The sequence below is a fragment of the Hyaena hyaena genome, unplaced genomic scaffold (genome assembly GCF_003009895.1).
Source record: "Hyaena hyaena isolate Hyena2069 unplaced genomic scaffold, ASM300989v1 scaffold_0, whole genome shotgun sequence".
Taxonomy (NCBI): domain Eukaryota; kingdom Metazoa; phylum Chordata; class Mammalia; order Carnivora; family Hyaenidae; genus Hyaena; species Hyaena hyaena.
The window spans coordinates 5,449,680-5,462,873 of record NW_024080632.1 but is presented as its reverse complement, the minus strand read 5'-3'; the positions used below and the strand labels follow the sequence as shown (position 1 = coordinate 5,462,873).

General features: G+C 49.8%; 1 protein-coding gene across 1 annotated transcript in view; it reads right to left on the bottom strand.

Moving 5' to 3' along the window:
* Positions 1-445: 445 nt before the first annotated feature.
* Positions 446-13,194, bottom strand: part of CUX2 (cut like homeobox 2) — a 260,307-nt gene continuing 247,558 nt past the window's right edge. The window contains exons 20-23 of the mRNA XM_039220192.1: positions 7,636-7,905; positions 6,232-6,420; positions 4,766-5,039; positions 446-1,344 (exon numbers count right to left, since the gene is read on the bottom strand). Coding sequence (XP_039076123.1) covers positions 543-1,344; positions 4,766-5,039; positions 6,232-6,420; positions 7,636-7,905 — 1,535 coding nt within the window. The 3' untranslated portion in view covers positions 446-542. The remainder of the gene's footprint in view (positions 1,345-4,765; positions 5,040-6,231; positions 6,421-7,635; positions 7,906-13,194) is intronic.

Below are 13,194 nucleotides of genomic sequence, written 5' to 3'. Positions count from 1 at the left end.
GTTATCTAAATTTTGGTCAGTCTTATAGTGTTTTGTGATGGCTTTGAACAATTGTCTTCTTTTAATCTCATCTAGTGGCAAAAAACGACACAACTTCGGTGTATACTTCGCAACAGTTGTGACAGCATCCTGATTTTATAACTCTCTGTAATATCAAAACAGCATTGGCTGGGAATAAATTCCAAAGGATCCTTTATTAAAATATCTAAAAGAGGTCTATAAATATTTATTTTTTTCTAAAAGAGTTTGGAGTTTCCAGGTGAGAATGTGGTGCCGCATCGCTTGTGCCTCCTGCAGAGAGGCCAGGGTGGAGACGAGGGCGCCCCGTGGGGCAGCGGGTGCCAAAGAGAGGAGGCAGTGGCGTGTGCCCCACCCGCTCCCTCACAACGTCCTAGAACTAGGATTACAACAAAAAACGTAAACTGCATAACACTGCTGTCCACATTTTGATGGTTGAGCTTCCCCCACCCTGCCTGGCAGGGCGAGTGAGAGCCGGAAGGGCGGCCCACCCCCGTGTGCCCCCTGCCCTCCCGGGCCTGCCTTCAGAACTCCCACTCCAGGGCCTCCTCCCGGTTGGCAGCCCTCTCTAGCCGGTAGATGATGCTGTTCAGGTTGGCCATCTTTTCGTGTCGCCGCTGCAAGTTGGAGTTCACCTTGGCGCTGGGGTGCAGGGCCCCAGCCGTGTCGGCAGTGGGGCTGGCACTCGGCACTTTGGCGGGAGGGGCGCCGGGTGGGGATGGGGAGATGGGGGCTGAGGAGGAGGGGACAGGTGACACAGACATCATGAGGCCCGGGGAGGAGGCGGCTGAGGGCGAGTTCAGCGACACCTCCAGGCTGCAGCGTGAGGACTCGGAGACGGACTTAAAACTTAGAGGGTCCGGGTGTAGCCGCTCCCCGCCCTCGCTCTCCTGGGGGGGCTGCAGTGAGGGGCAGTCTGGAGTGGTCCCGCCTGGAAGAAGGAGCCCTGGGGCCACTTTAGGGAGTCTGTCGTTATCCGGGTGGTCAGGATGCGCCTCTTTGGGAGAACCTTGGCCTCTGTCCGGCTCCCCGGAGTTCTGGAGCCGCGTGCCCGCCTCTTCCTCTGCGTCTTCCTCAGTCTGTTCCTGCTTAATCCTCACCTGGGCCTTGTCCTGGGTGGCCGGGGGTGTGATGCGCTCCTCGGAGCCTTCCTGGAGCTCCAGTTCCTTCACAGCAGGCTTCTGGTCCTCGGCCTCAGAGTCGGGGCTCTGTGGGGTAGGGTCTGGGTGGGAGTGGCCTGGTGGCAGGGTGCCAGGACCCCCACTGGGGTCGAGGTCTGGTTCGTCTTGGGTCCCCTCCACCAACATCTCCCGGCGCATCCGGGACCTGGGGCAGAGATGGCGGTGAGTGAGGGGCTGGATGGGGGACCTGGCTAACCCTAGATTTTACCGAGACAAGTGGCATTTTGCCCCTGCCCACTTCCCCAGGGGCTCACTAGGCACAAAGCTTCTTCACACGCGGCATCTTAGCCAGCTTTGCCAACAACCTTACTAGCGGGTGCTATTATTACCCCTACTTCACAGAGGAGGAAACAAGCCTCAGAGAGGCTGAGTGACTTGCTCCAGGCCACACAGCCAGCAAGTAGCAGAGCCAGGGTTTGAACTCAGGATTGCTGGATTCCAAAGCTCATGACCTAGACCTGCACTGTCTAGTTCAGTCGCCACCGGCCCCACGTGGCTCTTAAGCACTTGAAGTGTGGCTAGTCCGAACTGAGAGGTGCTCTAAGGGTTAAAAATACACACTGGATTTTAAAGACTTCATACAAAAAAGGGAAAAGGTCTCATTAATTACATTTTTATATTGACTGCACATTGAAATGGTTATATTAGGCTAAATAAAATAAATTACAATTAATTTCATGTGTTTCTTTAAATTTTTTAAATGTGGCTCCTAGAAAATTTTAAATCATACATGGCTCACATTATTTTTCTTTCGGACAGCGTCGGTCTAGAGTAGTTCTTGAAGCCAAACCCAGATCTGGTTTGTGGCACCAACTCCCTGCTTCTTTCCTGGACAGACTTAGACATCAGCCCGAAGGGGAAATAGAGGTGTGGAGAGCGACTTGTTCGGATCACCATGGTACACGTGGGCAGAGCTAGGACCAGAACCTAGGTAGCCCAAATTCCAGTCCAGAACCCACTCATTCTCTCCCCACTTCAACCACTTCCCTGCTGTCGGAGAGAAACTTAGTCTTACATGTGTGAAACAGGAAGAGTCAGGATTGGGACTAACCCCAGTAATCATTTTCCTAACAGCAAGTGAAGTTCAGAGAGGTCAAAAGGCTTGTCCAAGGTCACAGAGCAAAAGGGCCTCCTCAGCACCTTCAATGCTGTGGCCCTCTGCCCATTTACATTAAAGTACATATTACTTATATATAAGGCTAATGATTTAAGTTGTAATTATAAACATCGTAATAATGGCTGCTTATCATGTGTCAGGCACCAGGCCAAGCACTTTTTGCAGATTACTGCATTTATTTTACATAGTAACCTTATGAAAGAGATACTAGTCTCATTCCTACAGATACAGGAGACCAGGCTCAGGGAGGCACAAAGATTGCCATGTCACAGAGTAAGCAATTAGGCTGGGAACCCAGTTATCTGGCTATACTCTCCTGCCTCCCTGGCTTCCTGCCCAGGTTGGGGATGGAGTCCCTTCCCAGGATCCTGATCCTAGGGGTCATCTGGCTCAGTCCCCAGTCTCTCCACAAAGGTGGCCTTGCCCACCTTTCAAGGCACTCCACCATCACCCGCAGTCTCCTCTAGAAGGAATAGCTGCTGGGACCAGGGAGAGCCCTAGTGGTTTCCACTGAAATGGGATTGGACAGGGGGTTAGCATGGCTCAATGCCTGAAGTTCCATCGTTAGAACTTCCAAACTGTAGATCAAATATAAGTATAAGGCTTCATTCATTCATTCATTCAGTCATTCATACATAGTATAAACTAGTTTTTAAAAAAATAAATTCCTGACTCTTAAATCTATAGCAGGGTCTCCCTGGTAATTTATTCTCAAAACATCCTATTATTTACCTTTCCCAGAGTTCACTGCAGTTTGTAATGATACATTAATATGAGTGCTCATTTAATAGTGGCCTTTCCTGTTGGTCTGTAAGAGATGCTAAGGACGAGGACTCTGTCTTGTTTCTGTCAGTGCCTTGTAGAGAGTAGGTGCTCAATAAACATTTACCAAATGAAATAATATATGTTCTTCTAGAACTCTCTGAGAACAGTTTCTTTTGGGAGTGTAATTCTCTCTGCTTCTAGGTGCAAATTCCTTGTCATCCTTCAAAACCCAGCTCAAATGGCACCTCTTCTGGAAAGTCTTCCCTGGACAGAATTCGCTTTATCCTCAGCCCCTTATTCCTTTCTGTTTTATAGCAATTAAATAGTAGTGACACTATTTGGTTCAAAATTTTAAGCTCTATAAGGCCAGGGATGATGGCTTTGAACCCCTGTATCTCCAGATCCTGGATCACTATGCCTACATTGCCAACTATTTGTTGAATGAATATATTAGATTAGAGTGGAGTGCTCAGGTCCTGTGGGGAATAAGAGAGGAGAGGAAAGGACATCCCCAAATCCCTCAGGAAGGGAAGGGGAATATAAGGATTTAAGGACCTATGTCATTTGCTGTTTGGAAGGCCCCAAGTCTGAGCCAGGTCATAAGCAGCAGCATTTGACAACATATTTATGCCTAAAGTTTTTTCATTTGATCCTTGATTCAGCATTGTAGGGTAAGCATTAGGTTTCCCTAACAGGGATGAGACTCAGAGAAATACAGTGACTTGCTCAAGAACACACAGCCAAGGTGGGACTGAACTCAGGTCTGTGTGATGCCTGTGCCTGGGCTGCGGAGGGAGATTTCAAACATTCCACCTTTCCAGGCTCCTCCTTCCTCCTCTTCCTTGGGGAGCAAGAGGCCTTCTCTCTGCCCCTGGAATACACTGGTGGCCCTCCTGTCTGGCACAGCACGGACACCAGAGACCTTTCCTGCTCAGGAAGCTTGGTGGGGGGAGGGGGCTCAAAGATGGTCCCGAGAATTCCACCAAGCCTTCTCCGCAGGGCCCTCCCCAAACTCTCCCCCCACTGCAGTCTCCTCAGGTACTGCTGCACCCAGTCAATGCCCCCCGCCAGCCCTGGGACTGAGCTCCCAGGAAGCCCAGCCACCACTGTGGGCCAGGGACCCCCAAGATTAGAGAGTGTCGAGTGGGAGGCAGCCACAGAAATAGGAATCACTCACTCCTCCAGGAGGCTGGAGGCTAAGGGGCTGCCAGAGGGATTTCTTTGGGCTTGTGTGTGGGGGGGGGAAGAGGCCAAGAGCCGCAGATCAGGGCCCCAACATGAATCTCAGTGGGCAGTGAGGGCTCCTCAGCTCTGTGTCCCAAACAGCATTCTTGTCCCTTCACAGAGGCAGACATAGAGCAAACTGGATGGATAATTAAGGCAGTGACAAGCTTGTCATCACCTACCCCATACCATGTGACCAGTATTGTATGTGAATATGGTAGCCCACTGACTCCTCAGGACTACTCTAGGAAGCAGATCCCACTATGGTTCCCATTTTGTAGGTCAGGAGACTGAGGCTCAGGGACGTGATGTGCTCAGGTTCTCACAGCTGGAAACGGTGGAGTTGTGATTCACACCCAGGTTCACCTGGACTCCGGTCTCCCCACCTCTCAGAGGCCAAGCTGCGCTCCCCCAGCCCCAGGACGGGGCCACCCCCCCAGTGCACGCCCCAGCACTGCACCTGTAGTTGTGGAACCAGTTGATGACGGTGTTGGTCTTGAGGTTGAGCTGGAAGGAGAGGAGCTCGATGGTCTGCTGGGAGGGGTAGGGCTCCAGCTGGTAGGCCTTCTTCAGCGCCTCCTTCTCCTCCGGCGCCAGCACCACTCGGGGCTTCTTGATTTGCAGGAGGCTCAGGTCCTGGGGCTGCAGGCAGGGGCTGGGGCACTCGGAGCGGGTGGCTGGAGACTCGCTGTCGGAGCCGGTGCTAATGAGGCCGTACCTGCGCTTGAGGTAGGCTGGGCCAGGCAGGGGGGGAGGAAGCACTGAGGGGGGTGCCCCGAGGCCCATCCCCCAGGGGCGGTGGGCACATGGGGTGGGGGCCGCTGCAGGCTGGTGTCCTGAGCTCGGGCCGGGCCCGCAGCTAGTCTTATCCTTGTCTCCCTCCTTGCTCTGCTTCCACATACTTCCGGCTCCTCTGCTGAGAGGCCGCTCTGCTCACACCTGCCTGTCAAGTCTGGTCGTTAACACCCAGGTGTTAAGTACGCAGAGGGCTTAGCAGAGCCCTCCCAGATAGGGAGTGCTCAACACCGGTGCTCTTCAGCATTCCCTTGGTTGACAGAAGTGTCACTGAATTTCACTACAGTCTTGAGGGCCAGGGAGGGACATTAATTTAAACTATCCCCATAATTGCACAATGCATCACAACCACAAATTGTCAAAAAGTAGGGGAAAAAATGATGCCTACTTCAGAATGGAGGACATAACTTAATCCTCACAGCAATGCCCTGAGACTTTTATAGTTTTCAGGAAGGAGAATGAGGCACAGAGAGAGGGCTTAACTTGCCCAACATCACACAGTCAGGAAGTGGCAGGCCAAGTCAACTGCAGAGCTGGCTGATGCCAACAGCACGTGTGCCCTTCACAGCCGGGCTTGGCCCTGGGCCCTCACCAGGAACCACCTTGGTGCCCTGGGTGACAACTTTTTCAGTTCCTTGTATCTCATCTCCCAACCTTGGGCTTTTCAGAACGTTTTCAGCACAGCATGAGATTAGGTGGGCACACAGCAGGTGCTCAATGCCAGCTCAAGTTTTCAGGGATATAATGTGAGAATCTGCAATCCCCTTCTCCACACCCATAAGGGCGGACTCCTGTTTGCTGGGCCAATTTTGTGTCCTGTGCAGATTCTGGGTAACAGGCAAAGGGGGTTCAGAAAGGGAGGGACTATGCAGCTCGGGCTGGCAGAGACATCGAAGCAGCTATGGGTGTATGGAAGGATGCTGAGAGAGGGGAGGTATTGGGATTTTCATGGGAAAAACAGTAAATGTTTTAATTGCTTTCAATTACATTCTGGGGGATTGCTATTTTTTTTTTTTTTCAGCCCGCACCAGGCTGAGATGGCATCTGTGGGGCCTTGGGTTTATTTGTCGCACAACTAGGGATGGCTCCAAAGGGAAAACCTCAAGTCACAGCCAGAATCCCAGGGCTCACCTTTCTTCTCCAGCTTCTTCATGTCCCTCAGCTTCTCCACATTATGGGGGTCACTGAGCCACAGCTGCATACGCACAAAGGGCTCCCGCCCCTTCAGGCTCAGCTTGTGCCAGGGCTTGGGCCGGGACAGGAGGTCAGACACGGAGCCCTGCGTCAGCCCCAGGATGCTCTCCCCAAACAGCCGCTGCCCTAGGGACAGGGGAGGGCAACCTGTTACCCCAGGCTGGGCAGTGTGCTCCCAAGGGAGATAAGAAAACGAGGAGAACCCAGGGATGTCTCCACTAGCTCAGAAGGAAGGACCATCCACACTGGGGACCCCCCCACCTGGGGAGAATCTGGAGGGGACCTTTCTGCAAAATAGGGGGTTGGCGTTAGGGGACCTGACAGCTACAAACAAAAATGCTCTAATAATTTAGGTTTTCTGCCCTCCTAGGAGCTTCCCTCAACACGTCTGAAAACTTTATGTGTGAAAATTAATATCACCTCGTTAGAGAGTAATTTGACAGATACTATCAAAATTTCAATGTTCTATTCTCTGATCCAGTGATTCCACTGCCTGGGATCTATCCACCAGCTGCACCCGCTCAAAGGCACAGAGGTGCACACGGATGTAGTTTCAAAGGCAGCGGGATACTGGAAATCACCAAGATACCCATCAATTGGGTAAAAGGTGTGGGACATCCCTGGCCTGAAACAGTCTGCAACGGGGAAAATGACTGCAGGTGGTCTGATCATTCTAACGTGGAAGCGTGTCCACAAAACAGCGTTCACTTCTAAAAAGCAAGGAAGAGGACAGTGCATATATAAATTCAGCTACATAGAAAAAAATGAAGAAATCAGGTATACATGTATTCTTGTATGTTTTCAGAAAGTATTGAAGATATAAAAACTGTGGAGGGTGATTGGGAGATTGGGGGAATTTTATTTACTTTTTGGCTTACTTTTTTTTCTGTACTCTTTGATATTTTAAAATAATGAAGATGTTTTATTTTTATAATAGAAATTGCAGTGAACAATTTGGGGTCCGTGTGCACCCCTCTGGGAAAGGGGCCTGAGCTGCCCTGGAGACTCAGAGGAGTTTGTGATCCAAAGAGTGAAAGAGTTCTAGAACAGTCTCTTCCCTGTATCCCCAGAGGGCAAAGGGCTCAGCCCTGGGTCAGGACTGTGCTAGAGCCTCTCTGTCACTGTGGGCTGAGGATTTCAGGTCACATCAGATCTGCACTCACCTCCCTTTTGTCCTACTCTAGGGACCTGACCTGGGTTGGAGTCCTGGGTACAGCTGGGCTGATGGGCACCTACAGGCAGGACCCTGGGCCCCGGGATCTCAGTGTGGACCCTTTGCTTAAGGTAAATAAGAGCCAATCAAGGCAGGAGGCAGAATCCTTGATTCCCACCACGCTGTACCTAGGTTGTTGTCTGTGAGGACCTCTTTGACTCTCTTGGTGATGGAGTATGTGTCCAGCTCGGGGGACATGGCCACGATCTCCTGGATGCCCCCCGTGGCCTGGCTGCCTGAGTACACCTTCCCCCCCAGCGAGGAGCTGGGGCGTCCCTCCGGCTGCTGGTTTTCCTTGCTGCCCTCCAGTGCCAGGCTCAAGGGCTCCTGGGAGCTCCTCTCCAGCTCCGTAGGGCTAGGGGGCGGGGATGGTGAGGACCTTGGTTCCGCGGGACTGGCTGTGGGCCACAGAGAGATAGAGAAGGTAGTTACTGCCATTTGGAACAGACACATCAGGTTTGGGTGGCTTGTTTGTTAGGGCCAAGTGTTGGCAACAGTCCATTTTGCAACCACAATAGTAGTATCTTAGGCAGGGACCATCCTGGATGCAAATACCAGCAGATACAAGTTCGATGAAGAGTAGGGTATTTACATGATCTCTAGGTATTTCTTTACAAGACACTTATTAATTACAAAGGGAAAAGTAGTTAACTCTCCAGTATAGATACTTGGCAGACATCACCTTAACCAAATGACCAAAGTTAACATCACTAATCAAAGGACAAATCAACATTGGTGCCTCCTGATGCCATGTACTGAGAAGGACACAGCAGCACTTGTGTGATATTTCTGCTAAAAGTGTGATGTTTCTCGGACAAAGCTGAACTTGAGACGCTTTATAGAATAACTGGCTTCAAAAATGTCAAAATCGGAAAACAAAGAGAGGCAGAAGAATTGTCCAAATTGAGACACTAAAGAGACATAACAACTAAATACAAGGAGTCCTGGATCTGATCCTAGACAGAGAGAAACAAAATTTTATAAAGGATGGGGTGCCCGGCTGGCTCAGTCGGTAGAGCATGAGACTCTTGATCTTGGGGTTGAGTTCAAGTCCCATGTTGGGAGTAGAATTTACTTAAAAAAATTACATGAAGGATATTATAGGGACTACCAAAGAAACTTGAATATAGATAGTGAGCTACATTAACAGTATAGTGTCATTGTCACATTTCTTTCTCATTCTTGGGGAATACTTTTTGAAGCACTGAGGGGTAAAGGGACAGGGTGTTGTCAACTAACATCTCAAACGGTCTGGAGAGAAAGAGTGCAAATATGGCAAAATTAGCAACTGGTGAGTTTGTTTGTGGGGTACAGAGACTCTGGTGTTCTATTGTTTCAACTCTTCAGTTAATCAGAAATTACTTCAAAAATGAAAAGTTGTAAAAAAATTAGTTGGCAACCCCCTATAAGCTCAACCACCAGAGATTAGCAAAATAAAATATGGTCATTTCCTAAAGCAGTTAATAATGTACTGAGGGGCACCTGGGTGGCTCCGTAGGTTAAACATCTGACTCTTGATTTCAGCTCAGGACATGATCCCACAGTCTGTGGGATCGAGCCCCACATCAGGCTCTGTGCTGGCAGCACCGAGCCTGCTTGGGATCCTCTCTCCCTCTCTCTGCCCCTCCCCTGCTTGTGCCCTCTTTCTCTCAAAATAAGCAATAAACACAAAACAATAACGTAATGAAAAGACGTCCGTGTAAGATGAGCAAGTTCTGGGGATCTAACGTACAGCAAGATGACTGTGGTTAACAATCCTGCATTATGTGCTCGACCCTGCCTGCGAGAGAGGGGCTTTACTATTCCCAGCATAACAACAAAATGGTAACTATGGGAGGTGAAGAATGTGTTAACTGGTTTTACTGTGGTAAACATTTTACAATACACATGCATATCATATCACCACCAAATCATCATTGTTTAAACTCCCACCATGTTAATATGTCAAACTTATTCAGTAAAGCTAAAAGGATGTCCACAGTACAATGGCATATTTTAAAAAGTGAGTTTGTAAGCCACAGTTTTCATTCATCAAAAGACATTTGTGTGAATATATATTAGAAAAGCCATGTGGAAGACACGTTGGGTGTCTTTGATGATGACCTTGCTAACGCCCGGTCCCTGAATCACCGTCCTCTCATCCAAGCAGGCCCCTGGAAGGCAGGGACCACGTGTTAGTCGGGGGTGAGTCTGGAGCCTGGGTAAGAAGGAGGTGTTGGGCAGAAGACTGTTGAATGGATAAATCTGAGTCAGGACCTCTGCTTATCCCTGTAAGGGGCAAAGTGAAGCCTCCAAGTTCTGAGTAGTGACATCAGAGCCCTGTGGGTCCGGCAGCCCATATCCGTGGACGTGGAAGGACACTACTGTTCCCTGCCTTCCCCAAATCAGGGTGATCCTGGTCATCCAGGTGGCTGGTGCATCCAGACGCAGAGCTGGTGGGGAAGGGCCAGGCTGGGGAAGCCAGAGGCTGTTTCAAGAGTCCTTCTGTGGCTGCCATGGGAGATGGGTTGGGCTCCGGTGGAGGAGAATCTAAGGTCTTTGAAGGCATCTACCTCTTGGGAAACCTGCATCCCTACCTAAAGGGCCAGCTTTCCAGCCAGAGAGGGAGCGGGATGAGAAGACGGAGGGCAACCCAGATGATGAGGCTGAAACCAGCCAGCCCCCAGGCAGAACGTTGGCCTCTTCTGACTACTCTGACTTCCAGGACTGCTTCCGACAAAATTATTGAAAGATTCAGAAATCAACCCTATCAGGAGGAACACGCTAAATATAAAGCACTGAGAGGCTGGACAGTCAGGTTGGCTGGGGCTTGAGCAGAGGCTCTGGAGCAGGGCAGAGTGGGGAGAGCAGGTGACCTGTCTGCCCAGGACTTTCCTAGTTGTCGTACAGAAAGTCCCGTGTCCTGCGCAAACAGTTGCTCACAGTGAAGAGACAGTGAGGGAGAGAGGGAAGGAGGGATGAGTGACGGAGGAGTGGGAGACAGGGACAAGGAAAGAAGGCGATGTGGGGAGAGAGACTGGGACAAAGAGACACAGTAAGAAAGGCAGCCAGAAAGACAAGGGAGAAGGACAGAAGAATGACATGGAGAGACTTGGAGGAAAGTCAGAGACCATGTGGGGGGAGCAGGGCTTCCTCAACTGCCAGAGAATTCTGAGAAGCCTCAGACACAAGTGGCCGTTGTCTGTACCCACGTCCGCCATTGTGGGCATCGCTGAAGGCGAGCCAGGTTTTGTGACAGGCGGCTGGTGTGGGGACGCCATGCTTTGGAACCTTCCTTTGGCATCCAGCTCGGCCCCAACTCCCGGGCCAAGGACAAAATGGGGGGTGGGACAGGTTCATACTCAAGCCTATGGCTGGACGCTGTGGCACCTTGTGGGCAGTGGACCCCTCTCCTGCCGCTCTGTGGATGGGTGGTGGCTGTGGGGGCCCTGGTTGGATCAGCCCCCTGCCCCCCAAGCCAGCAGCTACCGCTTACATCTCTGCTTCCATGAACCTGGGCCCTGGCTGCCTGGTCTGCGGAGGGACAGGGGACAAGGCGTTCATGCTCACTGGACCTCACTCCCTTCCCTGTCTGGATGATCCTTCCTCCTCGCCTTTGCTTGTCCTGTTTCCTCCACTAGGAGCACCATGCTGGGTTGTCTGTGCCTAATTCTATCCTTACGCAACAAAGACATTTTTAAAAACCAAAACAATTAGACACATAGGAAATGCAAATCAAAACTGCAATGAGATGCCAATTCACACCCACTGGGATGGCTCCAGTCAAACCAGGAGAATAGCAGGTGTTGGGGAGGAGGTGGAGCTATAGGAACCCCTTCCCCGACATTGCTGTCAGGATGGAAATGGTGTCGTCGCTATGGAAAACAGCTTAGAAGTTCCTAAGTTAAACACAGAATTTTCATATGACCAGGGCACCTGGGTGGCTCAGTTGGCTAAGTGTCTCACTGTTGATTTTGGCTCAGGGCATGATCTCACCATTTGTGAGTTTGAGCCTCACATGAGGTTCTGTACTGACAGCATGGAGCCTGCTTGGTATTCTTTCTCACTCTCTTTCTGCCATGTGCACAGGTGAGTGTGTACTCTCTCTCAAAATAAATAAACTTTATTAAAAAATAATCATATGACCCAGAAATTCCACTCAGGGGTATATAGCCAAAGGAATCAAAAACAGGTGTTCAAAAACATGCACATGAGTATACATAGCAGTGTTATTCACAATAGCCAAAAGGTGGTCTAAAGGAAATATTATTTGGCCGTAAAAAGGAATGAAGTACCGACACATGCTACAGCATGGATGTACCTTGAAACCACAGGCTAAGTGAAAGCCAGTGCAAAAAGCCACATATTGCATGATTCCATTGATAGGAATATTCAGAAGAGGCAAATCCATACGACAGGAATCAGATTCGCAGTTACGGTGGGGGAGGGGTGAGTGGGCGTGGCTGTTTCATGGGCACAGGGTTCTTTCTGGGGTGATGAGAATGTCCTGGAACTAGGTAGAGGTGGTGGCTGTAAAAAGTTGTGAATGTAATAAATGCCACTGAACTGTACACATTAAAAGTGATTCAAATGGTAAATTTTTTTTATCAATTTTACCATGATAAGAAAATTAATTAAAATACAACACAACACAACACAAGGACAAGGATGGGAACTCTTTCACAGGTATGGGCTCTGGGGTAGACACTCTTGTGGACCCTAATGGCCATTGCCCTGCGTTCTAATCTTAGCTCTTCCACTAACCAACAGGTGACCTTGGGCAAATCACTGTACTCCTCAGACCCTCCATTTCTTCTTTTGTAAAGTAGGAGTGACAAATAGTCCCTCCCGTCAAGACTAATGTGAGGACTAAAGATGAAAGCACCGTAAGCGCTCAGCTGCGTATGACAAACGGCAGCGGCTATTAGGACCGTTGCAGTGGTTCTTACAATGGCCTGGCGCAGCAGGGTTTTTCAATTAAAAATTTTAATTATAAAATATTTCAAAGTCTAGAAATATACAAAAAAGAAAATGTAAATCCTCCTTCCCTTCCCTGGGTCCATGACCCGAATAGATGTTAACACTCTGTTATTTGCTTCAAATCCCCCTGTTTTTATTAAAAAATTTTTTTTAATGTTTAGGTATTTTTGAGAGAGAGAGAGAGAGAGAGCAAGCAAGCGAGCACAGGAGGGGCAGAGAGGGAGGGAATCCCCAGCGGGCTCTGTGCCGTTAGCACAGAGCCCAATGCAGGGCTCGAACCCACAAACTGCAAGATCATGACCTCAGTCAAAACCAAGAGTCAGACGCTTAACCAACTGAGCCGCCCGGGCGCCCCCTCTCTATGTCTGTTTTAAAGACAAAGAGCAACAGGGCGCCTGGGCGGCTCAGTTGTTTGAGTGTCCCAGTGCAGGGCTCAATCCCACAAACCACAAGATCATGACCTGAGCCGAAATCAAGAGTTAGATGCTTAACTGACTGAGCCACCCAGGTGTTTAAGTAAGCTCCACACCCAGCATGGGGCGTGAACTCACGACCCTGAAATGGAGAGTTACATGATCTACTGATGGAGACAGCCAGGCACCCCTCTTTTTGACATTTTAATCTATAGGCTTGTAGCCAATGCTACAACAATGTGCAGTCTTGTTTTGTGGACATGAACTTCTAAAATAAACACCAATCCCTGGGATGATTCTGTTGCCTGACATTAT